General features: G+C 43.2%; 2 protein-coding genes and 1 long non-coding RNA gene across 3 annotated transcripts in view; 1 reads left to right on the top strand and 2 right to left on the bottom strand.

Annotated features, from left to right (window-relative positions):
* snd1 (staphylococcal nuclease and tudor domain containing 1) overlaps positions 1 to 24,070 on the top strand; it is a 311,160-nt gene that overhangs the window by 149,920 nt on the left and 137,170 nt on the right. The gene's annotated exons all lie outside the window — the stretch shown is intronic.
* On the bottom strand, positions 13,800 to 17,673 carry LOC117503715 (leucine-rich repeat-containing protein 4-like). Its single transcript, XM_034162932.1, has 2 exons — positions 14,671 to 17,673; positions 13,800 to 14,640 (listed from the first exon to the last, which is right to left on the bottom strand). Exons 1-2 carry the CDS (start codon positions 17,205 to 17,207, stop codon positions 14,421 to 14,423), a joined length of 2,757 nt encoding a protein of 918 aa, XP_034018823.1. The 5' UTR covers positions 17,208 to 17,673; the 3' UTR covers positions 13,800 to 14,420.
* LOC117503718 lies at positions 17,821 to 22,987 on the bottom strand. The gene is made up of 3 exons (XR_004558644.1): positions 22,945 to 22,987; positions 19,205 to 19,212; positions 17,821 to 18,834 (listed from the first exon to the last, which is right to left on the bottom strand). It is a non-coding gene; the product is annotated as an uncharacterized LOC117503718 (long non-coding RNA).

Raw genomic sequence — 24,070 nt, 5'->3', positions numbered from 1 at the left:
TTGTTTTCAGTGCAGCAGCAGACAGATTGCAGACCTCGTTTGATTTAATCACCCCCCAACACGCACGCACGCACGCATGCGCGCAGTCACACAAGCAATATCTTATCTAATTTGATTCTCGTTTGTCATTTATGAGATTGAACATGTTGAGAGGTTGAATTTGATTGGCCAAACTAAAGAATGACTTACATTGAAGTTATTTTTTTTCTATATGATTTTTAGTTTCTCTCATTGAAAGCAGCATTTTTCATTTATTTTTTTCCCCTCACTTCATATAGGTCATGTTGTTTTGGCCTTTTGTCTAGTAGGTCTGTTTCCTCTCGAAATTTGATGCCAGAATAAATGCAGTCGGGCGCCTGGTTCACTCCAGCATGAAATGTCAACTCTTTACTGTACCTATGAGTTCATGGCCACATGGAGTACCTCTTCATCCGCTCTCTGCGGTACTTTTCCCACACTCACACTTCAAACCCCTGACCACCAGTTCTTCAGCGAGCCTAGCAACAGGGCAGTGCCTTTTTGTCCTGACAAATTTGGAGAAATTGACAAAAAGCTATGATGAAAAATGGCTCTGTGGAATCTTTTTTTTTTTCCTCTTCCATTCTCCACCCTGTCAGCACAGACGGAGGACAGAATGGCTTTTTGAGTGACACAGCCTGGCTGTGCCATTTGCCGTGTCAACAGGAGAAGGCGGATAGAAAAGGAGGTGGGGACAAATGATGATGGCCAAGCTATGATTATCCTTCACTGCTTCTTGCTTTCACTCACTGTCTTTTCCCGTGCAGGTCACCAAAGGTCAAAAAGCACTGCCACAATGCTGCTGGGTCTGAAAATGCTTTTCTCAGGGATGTGCAGGTTCTTCTCTGTCATCCACAAGACTGTTCCTTCTCAACTTCAAGTTCTTTTATTGGAATTAGTTTAATGAGAACAAACTAATTAAAATCTTGGGATGTTTGATACATCAGATCAATAAAAAGCATCTTTGTTTTACTCATGTAATGTCCTGTCGACCTACCTGCCACTTGCTTCATGATTAATGGACACAGAATGGATGATGGATTAGGATCAGGTGTGGTTGTCAGTGTAAGAGACGGACTGTTTCTACACAGAACACAATTACTGTATGATTGCTTCAATGCTGTTGATTTCTAATACTCAAATAATTGGATACTTCTACACAATCTCACAGACAGTTTAGCTGTCAAAGGAAAAGAAAGCTAACGTGAACTGGGACTGTGAGACCGAGACGTTTCTGCACAAAATAATTGTCAGTCAGAGCAGTAAACCATTATTTTCAGATTATTAAACAGCTGTTGTGTTCTAAAACTCAAAAAGAAAGAGTATGAATGTATTGGGCAGGGTCCTTAATCTCCTAGTTGCTCCCGATGTGTAGTGAGTGCCTTGTATGGCAGCACCCTGACATTGGGGTGAATGTGAGGCATTATTGTAAAGTGCTTTGAGCATCTAATGCAGATGGAAAATCGCTATATAAATGCAGTCCATTTAACGTATGAATGTAGCTGAGGTGGACTCTAATTATTTCTCCCTCTCTTGCAACATAAACGTTGGGTTGCCGTTACTTGTCACTTGAAATGAGCTGGTCAGTTTTTCTTTTCCAAACCCAATGTCTGGTGGCCAATAAAGCCACTGCTGCTTGTTTAACATGGGAAAAATGTATCTGAGTAGGTAGATCAGTAGGGTAGGAGCTGGACTACCAATAGACTTGGGTTCACTTCCTGCTGCCACCTCAAATTGTTTCCCACTTTTGGCTGAGAATTGACACCCAGACATGCATGTGTACACACACACACATGCACGCAGTTATTTTTCCTGGAACAATGCTAATGGATGGATGTACTGCTGCACACAAACAGTCTATGCCTCTGCTGCCAGCAGAGTGGGAGGGGGAACGTTTGCCAAGTCTCGTCTACCCCGAGTCTCCTCATCCTGCACTACCCTTCTTCCCCCACCTTGCACATTTTCACCTACTGTCATTAATATCTCCACGTCTGCTTATTTACTCGTACTGTGAGCTTAGACACATTTTCATCAACCCACTTCTCGAGGTACTTAACCTCTGTTAGGGTAGTAACTGTGCACTTTTTCTGCCTCATCAGTCAGTTTAAAATTCTTTGACTGCGACTTCATAACTGACTTGAGCATCCTTGTCCAAATGTGTCCAGATCAGTCGAGTCTTTGAGGGACAAAAATAAAAAATAAAAACTGTGGTCCAATAAGAGTAATGTAACTTCCTGGCTAATTAATTTTCTTTAGTGAGCAGATATTCACTTATCAAGCTAGTTGAGAAGGTTGCTCTCACCTTATGCCGATGATACACTCCTGTTTCACCTCTAATGGTGTCCAAAAATTCTTATGCACCAGTCGGAAACCTATTATTTCTGCCAGCCAACAGAGGAGAGCAGACATTATATGATCCTCCTGTCAATCCTTTTATTTATAAGGTATCTCAAATACTAAAGGGATTTTGTGAACTTTTATGTAGAGATGTTCAGGGAAGAACCTTTCCCTTTTAGTGTCCTTTTACTTTACTAGATTGTTCAAAGAGCCCACCTTATGACATCACAAAAATGTAGGTATCCTCCTGACAGTCTGTGTTTTTTTTTTTTTGTTTTTTTTTTTAACCTCAACAGACTTCTGCAACGGGTATCTTATTCTTGCTTCACCATTTTAAGGGTATTTTTTTGCTTTCTCAGAAGGCTTTGACCTGTTTTTTCTGTAGCCAATCTGGAGTAAACAGCTTGTTAAATTCTCACATCTAACTCTCTAAATGGGGCTCCACACTTCCACAAATGTACACAACACTTCACTGCACTTATCGGCAATCCAGCTCATCTCCTGTTACTCATATCATTGTTCCAGCAGATTTATTTAAAGTCAGAATGTAAAGGAAAAAGGGAGGCAACTATTTAATGTTCTTCCACTGTTCTTGTATCAGATTTGCTCATAAGTATTAATATCCCTTGCAAACAAAAATGGGGGTGTAGTTTATAGGTGAGTAAGAATAAACCGAAACGACTCTAAAATTAATTTTAAAGGAGATACTTCGATACTGGCCACCTGACTCTATTTAAATGTACTATGTCGACGACTCGATTATGGCTTCAGAAATTGAATGAATGAAGCTTGTATCACTGTTACTTCTGCATCTTCAAACTACTCTGAAAGTTTGAAGATGCAGGAGTAACAGTGATACAAGCTTCATTCAACTGATTTCTAAAGCTAAAATCGAGTCATTGACCAATTCATAGTAATCATAGTACATTTAAATTGAGTCATGTGGCCAGTATCAATGCATCTATTCTAAAATCAATTTTAGATTTGTTTCGGTTTATTTTTACTCACCTTATCCTGTGCTAAAAAGAGCTGGCATCTAGTTCTGGACTTCTTCTACACTGCACTTTCTGCTACTGTATGTGGTGCTGCCCCCAGTGGTGAAACATGCTGAGCCAAGGCAGTGTCAATGTCCTGGAGTAAAATAGCCAAAAAAAAACAACAACAAAAAAAAACATAAATAGAAGGTCCCTATGTTTGTTTCTGAAGGTAAGCAGTGTCACTTTTGGCTTATTCTAAATTATCAAAGAAAATGAATGTCTACAGTAATTAACGAATTATATTGGATTGCATTGGATCAAATCATTCCTCATCGTAAACTGGTTTGTGAATTTCAGGTCAGTTTAACACATCATATGAAAATGTGCATGAAGGAAAATAATTCCCGTGTGACGTCTTCAGGGAGAGCCGATTGGACTTTAGTGTTTAATTGATCGATTTTTATGATATTGACTTCACTCCTAAAGCAGTTTATGGATTTCAGTGAAACTTCGCACTCTGGTAAGCACACCGTGTGAAGATGTGCATGAAAGAAAATAATTTCACAGATCTCCAGTTTAACCAAGAATTACAGAGGACAGTTTAGGATCGAATAAAACATGGAGCTGGAATGGGTGCATGCGCGGCGTCTCACTCCAATTCCGTTTCAGCTATCGTGGCGTTCAAACTGTATTGTCACCTAAGTGATCGTGCATTTTCCTAGGAACTTCCAAAAGGTTTCGGCTAAATGATAATAATCCCAGGGAGCAGAGAGCAACTTTCTTCCCTCAAAGATGGTGAGGTGCAACTTGACCCACTGCAAAGAGACGTTGGCTATTGATTAGTTTGATCTCTAAAAATCACTGCTGGCACCGGCTGTACACACAGTTAAACACACACAAAAAAAGTAGAAAAGTTGGTGTTCACAATAATAGTAACATCTGCTGTTGACGCTACAAACTCAAAACTATTATGTTCAAACTGGAGCTGATCAGTGGGTGAGCCTTTGCCATTCTGGTTATTCTTCTCTCCATTTTGATGGTTGTTTTCCGTTTTCTTCCATGCGTCTCTGGGTTTTTTTGTCCATTTTAAAGCATTGAAGATCATTGTAGATGAACAGCCTATAATTTTTTGCACCTGTGTATAAGTTTTGCCCTCTTCAATCAACTTTTTAATCAAACTACGCTGTTCTTCTGAACAATGTCTTGAACATCCCATTTTCCTCAGGCTTTCAAAGAGAAAAGCATGTTTAACAGGTGCTGGCTTCATCCTTAAATAGGGGACACCTGATTCACACCTGTTTGTTCCACAAAATTGATGAACTCACTGACTGAATGCCACATTACTATTATTGTGAACACCCCCTTTTCTGCTTTTTTTAAAAACTAATAGCCCAATTTCATAGCCTTAAGAGTGTGCATATCATGAATGCTTGGTCTTGTTGGATTTGTGAGAATCTACTGAATCTACTGGTACCTTGTTTCCATGTAACAATAAGAAATATACTCAAAACCTGGATTAATCTTTTTAGTCACATAGCACTATTATTCTGAACACTACTGTATGCAGTTCTACTTTTTCTAACCTGAGAAAAAGTGAAATATCAGGACACTTTCTGAGCCGTGCACACCTCTTCTGCTTTGTATTAAATGCTGTTTCTTATACCCGTACACTGTAGCCCATTCCGGCGGTATTGGTATATTGGTATTTGAGGGCGGGCGCTAAAGGAGGCAAAATATGACGCATATGATGTAATTTCTGTTTCCAGGGACAGAAACACAGCACTTTCTTTGAGTTTTTGGGTAAAATTACACGCAAACAAAGTGAAAATGTAAAGAAAAAGTGACAATGCGGTGGAAAGTGCACATGTTACAATTTGTTTATGACCCGGAGCTCAAACGTGTCAATGCGGTTGTGCAGCTGCTGTGGCTAGCTGTGTAGGCTAATGACTTCTCCCATTTGCCTCTTCTTCCCTTCTCCACTGGGAACCGGAAAAAATAAAATGCACTTTTCGTGACTGCTTTGGTGATTGCGGCCGAAAACAAAACAGTACACCATTTTCCAGAAGTGACGCTGTTTGTGGGAAGAGACTAATCCCTGGGTGGAGTGCGGGAGTGTCGGCACAAACCATTCGGAGGATGGGGTTATGGGGGTTTCAGCGGAAACCATTTTAAACCAGCAGGTCCACTAGGTGACAGCGACTATGCTTTTAAGTTTACTGAGCAGGGCTGAATGGTTTGTGCTGAAACTCCCACACTTCACCCGGGGATTCTCTGCCGTGTTTGTGCCGGCTGTCCCTAGATGTGGTCAAATCCCGCGATATCACCGAGGGGTTCAAACGAGACTGCGCTGCCCTGTTGTTTTTGGTCTTTGTGGAAAAAATAACTGTTTGACCCAAGTAGGATCAAACTATTTTGCATCATTCAAGAACAAAGTGAGTTGATTTTGAGAGGGGGGATGTAAGATTTTAAAACTGGTAAAGTCCGGAGCTCAAATTTGGGTCAATCCTTGTATACTGGACTGTATGTAGTACCTTTTTATAGTGGTTCTGTTTTATAAAGTGGTTAATGAAGCACCGATATTTAATATTAGACATTGAGATCATATCTCACCTGTCTTTATGTTGCATGATCTTTGACTCTGGGTCTGATTACTTAACTCAAGAGTTTGCAGCCATTATGGATAAAACATGGTGGAAGGGTTCTGTGCTCATCACAGATATAGTAGTTCAGTTTTGGACAAAATTGAAAGAATGATGAGGCCACATGGCACATTTGTATTTTGGTAAATGAATCACAGTTTGCAACTCGTAAGGCATTGCACTCGGAGTTGCCCTTCCTGATTACACCATTTCTACATGCACATTTTTGGACTTTCTTGATTTTTGCCTACAACATGTTTGCAGGGGGAATGTGGAGTAAACCACTGTAAACTATTTTTGTAAACTAGTTTTGCTACAGTTTGGACATTTAGGGGAGCTTGATATTTACACCTGTAAGGTGTAATCTCATATACACCAAACATAAACATCTCAGTAAATGTCAGCAGGATCTGTAATTACGTGGTACAAAGTACAGAATTCAGCCAGATAGTTTTCAGAGGTTTTTCAGCTGTATACAGTCATAAATAACACACACGCACATGCGTTTTAACACCGCCTGGAGTGACAAATGGGCGTAAAAACGTTTCAAGTGCGGGCCCGTGGGTGTGTTTGTCTTTGCGTGTTTACAAGTGAGTGAATGAAGCCCGTTCTTGAACGCCGTGCATGTGATGATGATTGTTTCTCTCCAGGCTGTAAATCTCAAGAAATGCAGTGAAATTAATGGCCGCCGGCTTAATTTCTTACTCTGTGCGTGCACGCATGCAGGCTTGTTTGTGTATCTTTGGACAGCGATTTAGTACATACACAGTAAATTTTATAGAGTAAAATTTACTCTGCTGGGATAACATTTGGTCCCAGCCCAAATAGAGTTAAATCAACTCTATCACAGTGCTAAATCAACGCTGTCACAGTGCTAAATCAACGCAATCACAGTGCTAAATCAACGCAATCACAGTGCTAAATCAACGCAATCAGTGTTAAATGAACGCTATCACGGTGCTAAATGAACGCTATCACGGTGCTAAATGAACGCTATCACGGTGCTAAATCAACTCTTATTGGAGTAGAAACACTTGACTTGACAAGACGGTAGAGCTGATTATAGAGTTATCCTGGCAGAGTATATTTTACTCAGCAAAATTTACTGTGTACACATGTGCACGTGCATGCACACACCTTGGTTGCAGCTACCCGACAGGATCACAAAACAGGGCTTCAGCGTGTCTGCTAAGAAGACGTGGATGTTTTTCACCGGCCGAAAGGGCAATAAACCCTCACAAGGAGTGACACACTTGAGTGGCCCTCTCCATTGTGCCGAAAAAAAAAAGCAATCACATGCAGTCACCTGCCACTCAGTCTCATTTTCTGCAGTAAAATCCCAGCATTTATAAAGTCTGCTGGAATGCACCTGTTCCATGAGGAACCCTCGGCGGCACTGGGCTCCGAGCCAGTCAGTACACTGTGATAAAAATTTGTCTACAGCCCGCGTTGACCTCAGTAACAACAAATCACACCACCAGCCGGTCACCGAATGCAGCTTTTAGCATTGATTTTTCACATGGCCGCAGCTAACGGTGCATCATCTGTGTGTTCTTTTTGCTCAGTCTGTCTGAGGGCAGCGAAACCGAGCGTTAAAGGTGGCATAGCTTTGCGTTTTTCATGAAACCACCTCTATTTCGCCTTGTTGTAATAATGATCATCGGCTCGTCCCTTCCAGTCACCTCCGTTTGACATTCACACCGACCAGCGTCCTGGCCCTGACTCACGTTGTCTCACGATGCAGCACGCTCCCAGGCCTGCTCAGAATAGCCTCCTGTCTGCTCCACTAGCACGCTGGCACACGCTTACGCACAAAGCCTCACACATTCACATCCACTAGTGATGTATATTTCAAGAAATATTCATGCCAAAATACTTTTTTTTTTTTTTTCTCTCTTCAGGAAAGCTGAATTAAAACAATTCCCATGGGGCTACTTTTGCATAGTGCATTTGAGTCACAAATTAATTAAAATAAGACAGCTACTCAATTATTATTCTTTCATTCTACCTGTCTCAATTCAACAAATTGCCAAATCCAAAATTTGAAAGGATAAACATTGTAATTAAGCCCGAAAGCTCGTGTGGATGTCATGAGTGACTGTACTAGGGAATAAACATGAAAGGCATTTGGAACAAAGTTTGTACTAATAAAACGTACTACAGCCCAAAAATGTCTGTCAGAGAGGAAAGGTAAGCGGGCCTTCCTGCACACATACCGCTATATCAGAAAGTTAAATCTACGTGAATGGAACTGAGGTTTAAGGGATTTCCAGATTTGTTGGTTGCTTAACTTCACATTTTTATTACCCTGTTCTTACTAAAACAGTATTAGCGATCAAGCCTCCTGAGTGCTGTACTCACCTTTTGGATGTTCAGTTTGCAATAAATCCTTGGATCCATACTAGATCTGCTCAGTGACCCCAAGAGAACGGGAGAAGTTAAGAGAAGGTATGTAGGGCAGCCGCCGGAGGAGTTAGAAAAATCTTACATATGCTCATCATAGCATCAAAATAACACTTATCTACGTTATAAGTAACGGTATGTTAGTGCTACAACATCTGTAGAAATATGGCCAGCAAGGTGTTTATTCACCCTGTTTTGGCCTTAGAAGTTGGTACTGGCTAGTTTCTTTGCAATATTTTGCGTGAATCTTGCCTTGCGAGTCCCCCCCCAATTCTAAAAACCCTAACTGAATGTAAAATACCAAATACACCAAACCAAAAAAACAAACCAAAACCAAAATTAGGAAAAATATAAATAAGATGGGTATAATTAAAAAATGTGTTGCAAAACTCTCTTAAGCTAGTAATGGCAAACATGACACTTGTTTGCTATTAGCCAAACTAGCTAACACCTCTATTCCACAGGGTGCTGTTTTTTTTATGATCACCCACAATCCAAAAAAAGTGCAAAAACTGGATGAAATGGCTTACTCTGGGCTTGCCTCCTAACAGGGTGGCTTGTGAAGTGCAGACCTGGCAACCCGCCTGAAAAATGAAAGTAAAGAGGTGCACCCTGACTAGAACCGCAACAAACACTACGTCTGCTTCAAATTGTTACACCGATGGAGTAAGATCAAACAAGTTCAAGCTGTACTCACTAGCAATACCCCCTTTAAAAGATGTTCGAACATGATTGAAGCTGTTAAGACTACGAGCACCCGGAAGTTACCACACACTAGCAACGATTTCAAAACTGGTGCAGATGATGGCTGTAACTACTACGGATACAAAATTTGTTCAAGATTGACAAAGATAGTGCAAGAAGTTACTATGATTCTTCAAAACGTGCCCCGATTTCCTATTCAGGATGAAACAGGAAGGAACAAGCCCCATAACATATGAGCAACAGTGGCGTTAAAGCGGCACACGACGATAGCTGAACGAAGGGGGAAAAGTGACAAATCACAGAGAAAAGGTAGACGAATGATCCTGCACTTTACCCATCACCGAAAAGCCTGTGAATGAAGAGTACAAAAAGGAACGTAACAAAACCGAACTAACGGAACAAAAACGAAACGAACATCAACCTCGACACTTTAAATCAAAACAAAACATTGACGATGGTGTGACTGACGCCGGGTATGAGACAGAGTGCAGCCAGGCCTGTCCTCATGTGCAGCACCTGCAGGTGCGGGGTCTGGTCGTCATGACAACGTGTGTGCATACACAGGCCAACCACAAAGGGCTGGAACGTGCCTAAATAGTTGCAGTAGTTTATAAAAAAATTCTTGCTGCTATTATTTCTGTATGAAAACGTCCCTTTTTGTCCCAAACATGGAGGAGTCATCAGCGTTACAAGGATGTTATGTTCGGCTTGTCTGAGCTTTAGTTATTGATCCGTTCAGATATCGTCAGCGTTCGTACAAGACGTCGGACTTGGGAGGTTGGACGAAGTCGGACGACAGGCAAATGGAACGCTGATATTATGGGAACTACGCAAACAATGAGGAACCGTCAAGACAGAAAGCAAAATGAAATACGGAGGAATTGAGGTTGTCGTTGGGATTCGTTCATATTTTTTGATATTTTAAAAATTCTGATGAAGCGCCAGCTACATAAGTCCAGATTTCTTGTTTCGTTTCGGCTTCGGTGTCCTTTGTTAGTGCCGTGTGACCGGGGCTTAATGCCCTCAAAGACCTTGGACTTAGCAACTAGGCTTTTGAAGCTGTGTGATAGGCCTGTCTGTATGTACATTATGTTAAACGTGACATGTCCCAAATCTTTTTTGTTTCTACAAAGTTGATCGTGGAGATTTTAAGATTCACTCACTGACTCCATAATCATATACTTTACCTGCTCATAATATCATCAGCTGTATATGTAATAACTGTAAAATGCAAGAACGTATTAACGACTCCACTATACAATGTTAACACCAAGAAAAACATGCTTCAAGATCATTTAGTTTTTTTTTGTTTTTTTTTAAACAGTCTTTTCAGCACATTGTGGAAAAAGGGGATTTCTCACAAAAGACACGTGCAAAGGTGACCTGATCGCTGAGGCTTGATTGCTAAAAGATACCATTTCTGATCCGTTGTCACACACACCGATTGGGGGGGAAAATCTGAAATGTGTCCCGATGTTAATTATTGTTGCTGCAGTTGATGAAAAAACTGATTGGGGTTGGGGGGTTCCATCGAAATAAGGTTTCAGAACGTCCTGTGTCGCCTTATAAGTTGTGAATGAGCTCTGTATTTAAGTTGTAACGGTTTTGCTCATTCTTTTACTTTTGCTGCTGACTTAAAGACTTGTTCTTGTGACCTCTTGAGTCCTTAAACAAACACACACACACACACACACACACACACACACACACACACACACACCAGCACGTGCACAGCTGCCCTGTTCCTGTTCTTCTCCTCTGCCGCTCCATTTGTACCAACCTCCTGATCCCTTCTCTTCTCTCTGCCTTCATATTCTCTTATAGACCCCCCCCTCCAAGTGCCCCCAGTCGTCCATTTCATTACTTGTATCAGCACTTCTTATCTGCCGCGCTTTGCCATGGTAACGGCACCGTTAATCCCTCACCACCAGCAGCAGTAGCACTGTCGCCACCCGCCGCGCCTCCTGCGCTGCTTTCCTCGCCGTCCACCAGTCACGCGGGAGCCCTGGCGGCCCCGGCTATATATCCCCCGTTCCATCTGTAGCTGGCACTCTTGCATCGCGTTTGCTCCGCACGCTCCTTTCACTCTCTCCTCGCTTTGCTTTTCCCTCCGTTTGGTGTGTTTGAGTCTATTTTCCTTCAATTTGAATCACTTTGCATCTTTTGTGCTCATTAATTCGTACTTCTTTTTTTTCCTGCTGTATTCACCCTCTTTATCCTCACTTCTTCTGGCATTTACATATGATCAGTTTAGTTCCCCAGAACCCCTTCTTCAGCTCTTTCCTGCTCCTCACACCATCTCCCTCTCTCTTCTTTCCTCTTTTGTCCCTCTCTTCACAAAATCTGTGATCTGTAAATAGGTGCATCTTGCCCTGCTTCCTCCTTCGACTGGCTTCGTGATTGCTAATGAAGCACACAGATTGGGGGTGGTGTGGGGGGGGCGTCTATGATGCACAGGATGGAGGGAAAGAGCGTTTCCTCAGAGATGATAATCTCAGTAGCTGCCCAGCTGATTGGCTGATTGATCACCCCATAGCCATGTTGAACAATTATGACAGAGCGGTTTATAGCACATCACGGCTAGCCGTGTGACCGCACATCACAGCGGACCTCGCCGTTCAACAGCGGCGTGTAGTTTTAGCTGTCAAGTGCAATCCAATGCAGCAAAGCTTAAGTCAGCGCGCCCTAACGCAGCTTAATGCTTAACACAGCGCTTACATCTGTTCATACAGCTGTTCACAATTCAACCAACCACTGTTTTTTTTTTTTTTTCCCCCTCTGCCAGTTTACAACACGCCGATATACCATTCTGTTTGCGTGCACCTCTCTCTCTCTCTCGCACGCACGCTTCACTTCAGACACTTGGGGAACCTCTGCCTGCATTTTGCACAGCCGTGCTGTCAAAAACAATTATGCACGAACTGTGAGTCAGCATGCCGACAAACGGTCAGTTCAACGCGGAATATTGGAAGCACGTGCAAATACTAATACGTGTGTTGGATTTATACTTTTTGCTCAGTGTTTAAATGCAGCCGCCATCGCTTTTTTCTTTGCACACTCGACCAGTGGGGGTGACCCCGTGCACTCTGCAGTAGGTTATTATTATTATTTTTTGTACCCTCGTAAGATCGCAGCTGGTGGCTGAGCTCGTTTCGTCACCGTGACGAGACACCTGCAGTCGTGAAACACACGAGTGCACAGCCTGAGAATACAGTAGAACCTTCTCTTCGTCACTTCCTGTCTGCACAATCGGGCCACGTCAGAAGAGCCCTTAAGGTCACACACAGTCCATCGTGTTTGTCCCGTCTGGACGAAACATTAACACTCTGAAGGCTGGGATTTTTCTTTTTATACGGTATGCTTATCATTCCCTGATTTCATTTAGATAATGATTATAATTTTTGACTCGTGGCTACTTATGATCATCATATCTTTCCCGTCTCACTCGATGATATGAAAATGACTTTTTTTTAATGAGTGTTAATCCTGCATATATTTTTGCAGGATGTAATGGATGATAAGAAAAAAGTAGCAATAAGTTGCACAGACAGAATGAAGAGTGCCGTCTTCTGCTCCCATCGTGTCCAAACCACTGGCTCGTGTCACAAACTGCTTCTGCACAACCGAAACACGTGCACTCGTTAAACTAGACCACGAGGCCAAATCTTTTCCGGCCCCTGCTGCAGTTATACATCTTTAGAAGAACTGATCTGTGCTCGTGGGGTTTATTTTAGCGTTCTCTGGCTTTACACGCGTTAATACAAAGAGCTTATTTGTGTAGGGCTGCGCCGGCGATGAATCACTCAGCTTTCAGTTTAGTCCCGTGTTGTGATTTTGTACGTAGTATCCTCTCACCCACATAGCCTTGTTCTCAACAAACGCGTCCTTTACTGCAGTGTGCTCTCAGGGTTTTTCACACCATCTCCCTCTTCCTGCTTTCATTTAAATAAATGAGCAGCTGTCCCTCACATAACCCAGTCTTCAACAGGCCTGCTCACCTTTTCCTCAACATTCCCACCGACGTCATTATACGCTCCCTTCTTGTTCGTTCTTTTCTTTTTTTAGGGCAGAAACCTGCGAGGCTGTTCTGTGACTGAGGGGGTGATTTTTATCAGAGATGAAAAATGCACAGTTCATGCCGAAGCCCAAATGCATTTGTCACCATAAAAAAGCTCCCACACTGCTGGATGAAAGCAAAACAGCTGGCGGTGCAATAAAAGGTGAAAAAAGATTCTTCTCCCACCTTCCCCCCCAAAACCTGAAACTGTATTCTGTATATGAAGCAGGAAATGGAACACGTGGAACGTTGCACCTCCATGTCTACTACACCATTTCTAAAAGCCATTTAACATCCATGGAACTTTAGAACTTGCACGTGAAAGCCAGACTTTGGATCAGCCACACCTTTGCAGTGCCGTGACTCACTAATATTCCACTATGAGCCCTGAACTATCTCATGCATCTTAGCTGTAAGATATATATATCTGTATAAAAATCACGGCAAGTTGCGAGAGCTTTTAAATAAAAAAATAAAAAAAACAACCCAAAACAACAAAAGCAGCACAGAGTTCTGCACTGTGATTCATCCTTCCTGAGCTGCTCAGCACACAGTGGGTTAAAATATAGCTGCAGCGTCTTGCTGCAGTGTCTAAAGCGTTTGGCTGATCGTTACAGTGGTACGCTAGGAGAAAAGGGGAAAACATCTCTCTCTATTACATTCTTTTTTTTTCTTCCAAAAATCCTTTTTATTGCATTTGTAACATTTGGCACAGTACAAATTCTTGGTGCTTTTACAAGATAAACCTGTAAAGATCAACACTGACCTTTTTTTTTTGTTCTTTTTTTTTTTGTTTTCCCCCCAGTTTATGTTAAAGAAAGTCTTCTCTGTATAAATATTTTTTTTTTCCTGTCACTGCATTCTCTGTCGCATGGTGTAAAAATCACACAGAATGCCCCCTGTTTTTTTTTTTTTTAAACACTTCTCTTCTTTGTCAAAGCCAACACAGCATCTTAAACAACTCATTGTTTTAAATAGAAGTTACAAGTTAGAAAATAGTCTGAATTTCTTTCTCTCTTTTTTTTTAATATGTTTCTCTATCACCAGCCCATGGTAGTTTTCATTTGTCCATATATATATATATTTATTTATAAGCATGTACAACAAGAAATAATCAGTCCCCTTTTTAAGTTTGCAGTCTATACAAAAAAGTAGATCCTCTCCTTTTTTCATTGTGCATTCTATTGCATGATTTTATGAAGAAAGGGTTCGTAGAGATAATGGGTCAAGTGAGAGGGATGTTGGGGAAGGATGGCCTTTTTGGGGGGGGGGGGGGGTCTCCTTTTAAATCTGAGTCTCCTGTACCTTCTCCTTGGTGTGAGTTTTTATGACATAGGGTTCAGCCATTGCTGTGATGGTGCTGGGCATGGTTCGAGGCAAAGAGTTCCCAACATTGTTGTCTGTCCACTTAGCCCCATGACCACTGGGTTTATAGGTGTTGTATTTGGGTTTCATAGTGCTGTAGTCTGCCTTATGGGGACTGTAGTCCACTTTTTGGGGGCTGAAATCCATTTTGGATCTTTGAGTGTGGGGACTGAAGTCAGTCTTGAAGGCGCTGTAATCTGGGGCATAAGGGTCCTTGGGGGTCTTAGATCTGTCGGCACTGAAGTCTGTTTTGAGTTTGGGCTGAGTGCTGTAGTCATGCTTAAATGGACTGTAGTCAGCTTTAGGTCTTGGCTGAGTGCTAAAGTTGGTCTTGAAGGGACTATATTCAGGTTTAGTTTTATGCTGTGTATTATAGTCTGATTTTAATGGGCTGTAGTCATGTTTAGACTTTGGTTGGGTGCTGTAGTCTCGTTTGAATGGGCTAAAGTCACTCTTCTGTCTGGGATGTGTGCTGTAATCTGTTTTGAAAGGACTGTATTCTGTTTTAGTTTTTGGGTGAGTACCGAAGTCTGATTTGTATGGGCTGTATTCTCCTTTAGATTTGTGTATTGTATAGTTCTGTCTAAATGGGCTGTAGTCGGGCTTTGGTCTGTGAAGGCTAAAATCTGGTGTGGACTTGTGACTGATGTAATCTGGAATGGATTTGTGGCCACTGAAGTCCATATTTGGCTTATATGTGGTGTACTCGGCCTTCGGTTTATGAAGCGTGAAATCAGGCTGGGGTTTGTATTCTGCCTTGGGTTTGTGAAAGCTGTAGTCAGTCTTATGGCTGATAAAGTCTAGCTTGTGAATACTGTTATGTTCCCGGATTTCAGGCAATGTGAGAGCCGTCTGTTGAGCTGCAGATGCTGGGGGCGGAAGGTCCTCCTCATCCACCTGGATGATCTCCACAGTGCGGGCAGCTGCCACTGTACTTCTTTGCTGGTGGCGCTTTCTCAATTTGTAGAAGGCAATAAGCATGATAGCAGCCAACAGTGTCACTGCCACAAAGCAGCCAATTATGATCTTGGTGGTCTTCATCACTTCATCCAGGCTAGGGCCAGATTTACCTGGTTTACCAGTGGCACCTTGGACTCCTGGTACCATAGATGGTCTGGATACACCCGGTGGGCTATCTGTACTTTGCAGCAAGACTGTTGGTGTCGAGATGAAGACTGGCTGAAAGACTGAGGGAGATGCAGTGGTGGTAGTTGTCCCAAGGCCAAGCCCTCCTCCTGCGAGCCCAGTCCCAGCAGCAGCTGTAGTTGTGGTTGTTTTCAGTTTGGGCATCTCTGTAGTTGGCCCCAAAACCTCCACTGTCACTGTGGTGAAGTAGCTCAAATTTGATGTATTGAGTTCAGCTGCACTCACATTGAGGTAGGCTGAGGCGTTGGAGTTCCCAGCAGCATTAGACACCATGCATGTGTAAGTGCCTGTATCAGCTGCAAGGACATTGGAGAAATTAAGAGTACCATCATTAAGGACCGATATTCTTGGGTGACTGGAGGCATGTGTCAGGATAGTTCCATTGGGTAGGAGCCAGCGCACTGAAGACATTGGAGCTGTATGACAACGAAGCTCGGCCACTCGCTCAGCTGAAATGTTGAAGTCTCTTGGAGCATCAGCAATGAAGGGGGCAGAACATTGGACTGCAGCTCCCTCACCTCGTTCCACCTCAACCAGCTGTCGACCTCTCATACTGGCAGGTGAATGGCAGCGTCCACAGCATGTTGAATTAGTGGGGATGTAGTCCCTTAGCCAACTTGCTAACCATACAGCCTCACAGCCACAGTTCCAAGGATTATGGTGGAGATGGAGCTCCACCAGGTACCTGAGCGGAGAGAACAAATTGTGTGGCACAGCGCTCAGATTGTTATGGGCGAGATTAAGTTCCACTAATGACGATAGTTCATCAAAGGCATCGCGTTCTATCACTGTGATCTGCGAGTTCATTATCCATAGTTTCTTAAGTGAGCGCATTCCTTTAAAGGAGCCTGGTTTTATGACTGGAAAGTGATTTTCTGAGATCTCCAGATCCTCCAGACCCTTGAGTGGACTCAGATTTGGCAAGTCACCCCTTATGTTGCACATGCCAAGGTTGAGGTACTTGAGGTTTTGTAGGCCCTCAAAAGCTCCTTCTGAGATGTACTCCAGTTTCTTTAACTCTCCAAGGTCCAGTCGCATGAGGGAGGGCACTCGGTTGAAGGCGTAGGAAGGAATGCTCTCAATGGGGTTGTTCCTCAGCCATAGTTCTCTTAGTTTAGACAGGTACTCAAATGCCCCGCTGGGCACAACTGTCAGCCTGTTGTCAAATAGCTCCAGTGTGTTGAGACTGGTGAGTCCATTAAATGCGCCCACCTCAATCTGTCGTATGGCATTTCGCCCGAGCTGGAGCACCTCAAGGTGGTGCAGGTGGCGGAATGAGTCAGCCTGCACTGCCTCAATGGCGTTTTCCATTAGATTGAGGTGTCGCGTATTGGCAGGAATGCCAGGGGGCACACGGGTGAGGCCACGCCGGGTGCACACCACCTTCCCCTGCTGATTACTGCAAGAGCACTGTGGTGGACAGCCCTGGGGTCCTTGAGACATTGCCGCCCCCGCCAAGGCCAAGGAGGCGCTGCTCCACACTCGCACCATCAGGAAGACTACACAGAGCAGGGCGGCTTTCCTGGCACGATGCACAGCTACCCGCCCCAGGAGACTCATGATGTGGCACGTTCATAATTCAGCATCATCTGGGGGAGGATGGGGGATGTTTGGGGATGGTGTTGGGTTCTTTGGGGACAGAGAAAGTAGGTAGTGGGTTGATAGTAGTGCTAGTCAAACCAGAGGTTAAAGGACCTGAAGAGGACAAAGGATAAATTGGGTACAAACTACGGGCCAAGAGGATTTTATCTATCCTCAGTTAAGCAGTGTTTTTTTTGTTTCCATGAACTGTGCTCAGGGGTAGAAGCAGGCTGGATGGAAAAGGCTGATGTTACTGAAACGTATGTATGAGGACATTGTCATAAATTATGCAACCCGACACCCTGTTAATAAACAGAAGGGAGGGTAGGGTGTTACAAATTAATGCAAAGAGGGGTTGAAACACTCAACACCTACCTCAAGTTATTATTACAGGTCCTTGAACTGAGATAATATAGCTTTCCTCCTTTTTGCAATCAGAGCTGTGGGTTTCAGAACAGGTGTGTATATATATAGATATATATATATATCTATATATATATATATATATTCCAAAAGCAGCAAAGCGCGCCTCTTTATATTTGGCTTTTCAAAATGGTTATCAAATGCCAAAGAGCTTAACAAAAATCATCCCTTTTGTAAATCCATACATCCAAACAGAAAGGTAGAAGGCCCTTTGTGAGTGTTTTTTCCGCCCCCTCCCTTTCCTTGTTGATTATAAAATGGGGGGGGGGGGGCAAAAGATTGTAAATATGAATCCAGTCAGGCTCCCAAAGCAGCAGTGCTTCCGCACTTGCCTCTCGCTATCTGCTACTCTTCTGGTGCATGTCCTTGGAACCCGACAGTTGATTCTTCCTCTAGATACCTTACCCAAGTCTCCATGACACAGACAACCGCACAAAGCGCGCACTGTAATTTGTGTTTGCCAAAACCAAAGGCAGAAAGGACAAAAAAAGAGCGGAGGTGGGAGGGGGGTGGTAGTGAAGGTTGAATGAAAATTCCACAGTCCTTTCCAGTGTTCTCTTTGCCTTTTCTTTGCTGTAATTATGATGGAAAGGTTGACAAGCCAGTGGGGTGGCAAAAAGAGAAGCTCCCCCTCCTCCTCTGTGTATTCCTTTGATCACTTTATAGCCGTTGGTCAGTTGGTCAGTCTGAAAAGCCTTTTCGCCCTTTCCTCCCTGCTGCTCTTGCTCCCACTTGTTAGTGTGGCGTCGTCCACTTGGTTTTTCTTTTTCCCCTCCGTCTTCTTCCTTTCCAGAGTGCTCGTGAGGGCTCAAAGTCTAGGCGATGCACAACACCTTCATTAGCGCCTTCCTCCTCTTAACTCGTCGCGTGCTCCAGCTTTGGCAGCTGCTGCGGCGGCAACCGCAGCAATTCGCGAACACGCACATGCCATCCCTGTGAAGCACACACGCACGCAGCAGCCAGCTGCAGCCTGCCTCCCGCGCACTTACCAATAATCCGTCAATTTCTTCAGAGTAGCAGCCTGCTTGTCACGGGGAGCGGGGGGGGTGCAGAAGGGGGTGCTGGGAGGAGTGTGTGTGTGTGTGGGGGGGGGGGTCGAAGCTGGCTTGAAGATCGAGGAGGTGGTAGTAGGAGGGGTGGTGCGCAGTTTCTCCTTCCTCTTCAGCTTGTTTCTGTTTTCTTGCTTTTCAGTTTTTTTTTTCCGCCCCCCTTCTCCTCGTGGCAATCAGCACCCCCTTGCTAACGCAGGTTCCAACTGCGGAGAGAAGCGAGGTGGGGTAGGCAAGTGATGGGCAAGCGCGCGGCTCACAGGCGTGACGCTAACAGTAGCGTCGATGTGGAAAGGATCCGTTGTAGCAGTGAAAGAGTGTGCGCCGGATTGCATCGCTTGCTCTCGCGCTCTCTCTCTCGCTCTCTCTCTCGCTCTCTCTCTCTTCCTCCTCCTCCTCTTGTTCTCTCTGCAGTGTCCTGAGGTAGTTGGGTGAGCTCAAAGCACTCAGACCTTTTTAGAGATCTACCTCTTCAGAAACCAGTTTGCTCCTGATGTCTTCCACTTTTTTTTCTTTCTTTTTTCTTTTATAGCTTACGGTCTCTTGTTCCGTGTCTTTCTGGGGCTTTGTCTGGCTTAGGGGAATGGACATGCTGTCCAAGCAGAAGGCATCGATGGACAGTTTCATCCCCACCGCAAACGGCTTTTAACCCCCTCCTCCCCAGCAATGATCCTGCCACTCCAAAGCCTGGCAACGCTTTCCACCATTGCTTTGGCAATATAACAAAGATAGGCAGATGGGACACTGTTTCTCTCTCTCGCTCTCTTTCTCTCCCTCCCGTTTTGTCCTTTACTTGGAAAGAGGAACATGAATGGACTGCTGACGCATCCTGCCTGGAGCAGTGCTTTGGTTTGATGGTGTGTTTTGTGCATTAACTAAACCCCCCCCCCACCCCCCCACCCCCCATCCTCACACTCCTTCTCCCTATCTTTGCTTCACTCTTCATTCATCACTGCATCACTCGAGTTCAAATTTATTGCCATATGCTTAAAACACACAAGTGTTGAAATCAACGTAATGCTTACCCAGAAGCTCTCTACACTTATTTAACTCAAAGCAACAAAAGAGTGCACAGGCTCGGTGAAAAAGTGCGGCCGACGTAAAACGTATTATTTGTTCCGTAGCATGTGTCAATTAAACACAGAGACAACAGCAAATGGATCAGATTGGCAGTCGGGGTCATGTCTGAATAGCTTGTGGGCCGACCGTGTCCTGAAAACTTAAGCTTCAGACTTTTCTTATTGCTGTGATGCTACCTGGCTGCAAACTGTTGATGATGTCAACATTACTGAGGCAGGGTCTGAAATGTAAGTTGTCAATCAACAGGAGGTATGCAGCAGTTACATTTTGTGTAACTTTGGAAGGCTTAGTGTTCTTGACTTTAAAGTTGCCCTACATTGAACTATTCCAGCCCACCTCAACTCTTTCAAAGGCGCGTTATGCCTTGTCAGGCAATGGAGCATGCACTGCTGTCGTGCGTCACCGTATCTACAATATGGTGCTATCCTGAGGTCAATCCTCTGCTCCCGAAAGTAGCTGATTACCTTCTGTTGCCAAGTGATATGTTGGTGCCCCTTTGGCAATTTCCAGTTGCTGGGAGACTCACTGTTCATGTCATATTCCTCATCTGAGTCTCTTTAATTAACCGTTCACTTGACATTCCAACGCTATCGAAAAATCCTCAGAAGAGACCTAGTACCAAAGACATCCAGTTGTTATCTAGGGTTTAGACTGGAAGACTCAGAACCCAAAAGATTTTGATCTTCATTCCCCTGTAGATATGACCATATTGTTAAACATCTCTGTCCAGAAAATCTATCTGGGCATCTTCCAATCTAAAAGGCCAAGGATTCCGAGACATGGATTCCAATTCAATCTCTTAACAAGTTCGACAAAGTGTTGCAATTGGGCTCAAAATACAAAGAGGAACCACTGAACTCATCAATAACTTTGTTGACATTCCGAACCACATTTCAAAACGAGCCTCTTCCAGATCCTTCATCTTAATATAGTCGATGCTGTATTTGGCTTCACGTTCATGAAGTTGACATGCCGATCAACCTGGGGCATTACCATTTTAAGGTTTCAAGTGATTAAAATCACCTACAGCAATGCAAACGACATCAGGGTGTGTGTTCTCTTATTTATGATGCCATAGAGTTGATTAAGTGCATTAATGCCGTTGACGTGCGCCTGAATGTAATTGACTGTTACGATGATGGAGCTGAATTTGTTTCAGGAAAGCAGAATTCATTACGGCTCTTAAGGTCTCGTTGTGAATTTATGCACGATTGATTGTCTATCGACTGCATATTAGACGGAACGTTGGGGACGAGGTGGCGTTTTCTGCCTCAGCGGAATACCACCTCATTTTCACACTCAGGACTTCAACTGTGTTGATAATTCAAGTGGTTGCTCTGATATTGATGATTGTATGAGACTACAGCAGGTGTGTTATGGGTGAATGACATAAACGGCAACACAAAGCGCAAGGAGCTTTTGAGAAGACATCATTTCTCAGCATTACCTTCACAATACTAACACGGTCGGTGGCTGTATCCTCCCTGCAGCAAGTTTGCATTTATATTGTATTTGCATCGATTTTTCTTCTGTATTATTGTGCTTGTCCCTAAGACATCTCAACTGTTAGGTGTAATTATTCATACACAAATTCCTATGAGTGTAACAATTAAAAGAAACAAACCGAATATCAATTTGTAATACTTGTGACTACATCGATATGTAGACACCAAAATCGATCAAAATGTGCTATGATCTAGTCAATGGCTTGATTTTTAACATTAGGAATTTGTTTTACTGTTACTTCCACATCTTCAAACTCTTATAAAAGTTCAAAGTTGGTGCGATGTTTTCGAGAGACTGGTCACAGGAAAATTTTACATTGCGTGCAAAGTAAAACAAAATCCAAGTCAGATAGCCGTAGGGGCATCACAGATAAATGTTCCCAATTGAATATTCCACTTGGTTCACATTTTAAAGCTGTACATCCTTTGAAATTTCGCAAAACTGGCAAAATTTAGTTTCCACTGAAATCCAAGCATTAGAACATTGTTTTATTTTTGAAACGAGTTGCAAAATGACAGCTTGATTTATTGAAGAGAACATAAACATATGGGGAGGGGGGAATTCCATGATGTGTATTTTATTTTCCTTTTTAACGCTGTCTGCAGGAGGATGTGCGTGTGCTCACGCATGAGGTTTTAAAATTACCTGAAGTTACCTTTGACCTTGCGTGATACACGTACACTTGACGTGCAAACTAACATCTGTAAGATGTCATTTAAATCCCTTCACAGGCATTATCTGGTTTTAAAAAAATGCATTTTTAGATTTAAGTGTTTATTTGTGACTAATGTTTGTATGTTTGTATTAGGTTTATACAGAAATAAGCCCTTTTGGAGTGTTTGCCGACCTGTTGGTTTATTTTGCTTGAACAGCCAGCCAATGACTTCACTGTGTCTCTCTACTCTGATTGGCTGTCGTCGTGCTTCCCAACATCCCTCGCGTAAGCCAGGGGAGGCCCCACGTGATCTATGACGTTGTCGTCATATCCGTTATGGGTCACTACCGTAGGTAGTTCAAGTTCCTCTGAAATTTTTAAAACTATTTATTAATTTTTTTCTAGACAATGCAGATGTCGATCATATTGGCAATGTCATGTCAGTCCCCTGTTTAAAGGGTAATAAATAAAATTTTAGTGGTGCCAAAGAAAATTCTTTTTATGACTTAAAATCTTAAAAATATTAAAGGCTGTACAGCTTTAATATCGTCATACCGGTTGAGATGGGCAAACCTACGCTCCGGTAACAACCAGCTGGCTGCTTCCATGCAGCGCTTTCTTCTACTATATGTGGTGCTGCCCCCAGTGGTGAAGAAAAGGTGAGCACAGGCAGCACCATCTGCCGCAGCACAGTAGCTAAAGCCTGGAGAAGGTTCTTGTTTTTCCATAAAATGTGTGTTTGAAAGGAAGCTGGCTTGTTCTAATTTATTGGGGAAATTAATTTCTTCATTTGATTGTCTTTGTCTAAAGCACCAGCTTTAGACAATCAAATGAAGAAATTGAGAGAATCAGGTGAAGATATTGAGAGAAGACAGCAGTTGAACTAATTAAGATGACTTCTTTTTCTCATTCTTTGCTTGATGTTATTAGTTTGTCTGCATTGTTGCTTCACGGTGGTATTGAAAGACAAACCAGCATATGGTTAATTTTCATCACCGCTTACAGCTGTTGTATTTTTCCTCCTCTTCCTCTCACCCCCAGCATTTGTTCTTTTGCATGTAGCTGGTACAGTCTAAAGAGGCAGGTATTAATCCTCAATTTGAAAACAAACCGCTGCCTCAGGTAGCAAGTGGCAATAAAGGTCAAGTTACGGAAGGTGAGCAGGAGAAAACAGGACATGCTTTACCTTCCTGCCAAAGGAGTAGAGGCAAAGCAAACAGACGACTGTCCCATCAACCCTCTATCTCCAATAATTTGTACAAGCCCTATGTCTATTAAACTGGGAACGAGTGTGGGTAATTGATGGCTGGTAACTCTGGTCGTGACGCTGCTGCTAGGTGTGCGTGTGTGTATGTGTTTCAGCAAAAGAGTAAGTGTGTGAAAGAGACAGGGAGGAGAGAAAGCATGCCAACTAGAAAAGGTCACAGTGCCTGTAGCGCAGTATGTTATTCCCACCGGTTCCAGACTATAGTGCATCCAGAAAGTATTCACAGCGCTTCACTTTTTTCCACGTTTGTTTGTTACAGCCTTAATCCAAAATGGATGAAGTTCATTTTTTTCCTCAAAATTCTTCACACAGTACCCCATAATGACAATGTGAAAATGTTTTTGAGATTTTTGCAAGTTTATATACAAAAAAACAAACCAACAAATCACATGTACATAAGTATTCACAGCCATGCCACAATGCTCAAAATTGAGCTCAGGTGCATCCTGTTTCTATTGATCATCCTTGAGATGTTTCTACAGTTTAATTGGAGTCCATTTGGGGTAAATTCAGTTGATTGGACACGATTTGGAAAAGCACATACCTGCACATATCTAAGGTCGCACAGTTGACAGTGCATGTTAGAGCACAAACCAAGCATGATGTCAAAGAAATTATCTGTAGACCTCTGAGACAGGATTGTCTCAAGGCACAAGTCTGGGGAAGGGAACAAACATTTCTGCTGCTTTGAAGGTCCCAATGAGCACAATGGCCTCCATCATTCGTAAATGAAAGAAGTTCAGATCCACCAGGACCCTTCCTAGAGCTGGCCGCCCGTCTAAGCTGAGTGATTTGGAGAGAAGGACCTTAGTCAAGGAGGTGACCAAGAACCCGTTGGTCACTCTGTCAGAGCTGCAGCATT

The sequence above is a fragment of the Thalassophryne amazonica genome, chromosome 22 (assembly GCF_902500255.1).
Source record: "Thalassophryne amazonica chromosome 22, fThaAma1.1, whole genome shotgun sequence".
Classification (NCBI taxonomy): domain Eukaryota; kingdom Metazoa; phylum Chordata; class Actinopteri; order Batrachoidiformes; family Batrachoididae; genus Thalassophryne; species Thalassophryne amazonica.
Note: the sequence above shows the minus strand (reverse complement) of the source record. Positions and strands in the feature narration are given on the sequence as shown.